This window comes from Penaeus monodon, chromosome 28 (assembly GCF_015228065.2).
Source record: "Penaeus monodon isolate SGIC_2016 chromosome 28, NSTDA_Pmon_1, whole genome shotgun sequence".
NCBI classification, from domain to species: Eukaryota; Metazoa; Arthropoda; class Malacostraca; order Decapoda; family Penaeidae; genus Penaeus; species Penaeus monodon.
The window spans coordinates 27952110-27952670 of NC_051413.1; the positions used below are offsets into that span (position 1 = coordinate 27952110).

Genomic DNA, 561 nt, shown 5'->3' on the forward strand with positions numbered 1-561 from the left:
AAAGTAAAGGGAGAGAATCTTACTTGTCTTTCAGAATCCGATTAAGCTGAGCCTCTGCCTGGTCCTCCTGGCCGCCTGCGCCACCGCAGACACTCGCTCCCACGCCCACGGAGGATTCGGGGGACACAGCGTATCCAGCGGTCCCGTCTACGGCGGCAGCCATGGCGGCTCCTTCAGTGGAGGTCATGGCGGCTCCTTCAGCGGAGGACTTCGTCCCAGCATTGGACACGGCGTTTCAAGCACCAACATCCACGCCAGCTCCTTCAACGGACACGGCGTGCATGGAGGCTTGTTCTCACGCCCACACGTCGTCTCACGCCCACATGTCGTCTCACGCCCACACACTAGCTTCTCCAAAGGGCTTCAGCAGCGGCCATGGAGGATCTGTCGTTGGGCATCATGGCGCTCCTTCCTAGGGAAGGCACTGAACATAGCAAAGCATGAACTTTCCTCTAATTTATGAAATAAAGTCTACAACTGATTCTCGTCTCGTTTTTAAAAGTAAACGGAATGTTCGTACCTTCCATTTCTCAAGTAGATGCAAAAGTGAAGTAGATTTAT

General features: G+C 53.8%; 1 protein-coding gene across 1 annotated transcript in view; it reads left to right on the forward strand.

Annotated features, from left to right (window-relative positions):
- The window catches only part of LOC119591136 (cold and drought-regulated protein CORA-like), a 6244-nt gene that overhangs the window by 2881 nt on the left and 2802 nt on the right, over positions 1-561 (forward strand). Inside the window, exon 3 of the mRNA XM_037939847.1 lies at positions 35-347. Coding sequence (XP_037795775.1) covers positions 35-347 — 313 coding nt within the window. The remainder of the gene's footprint in view (positions 1-34; positions 348-561) is intronic.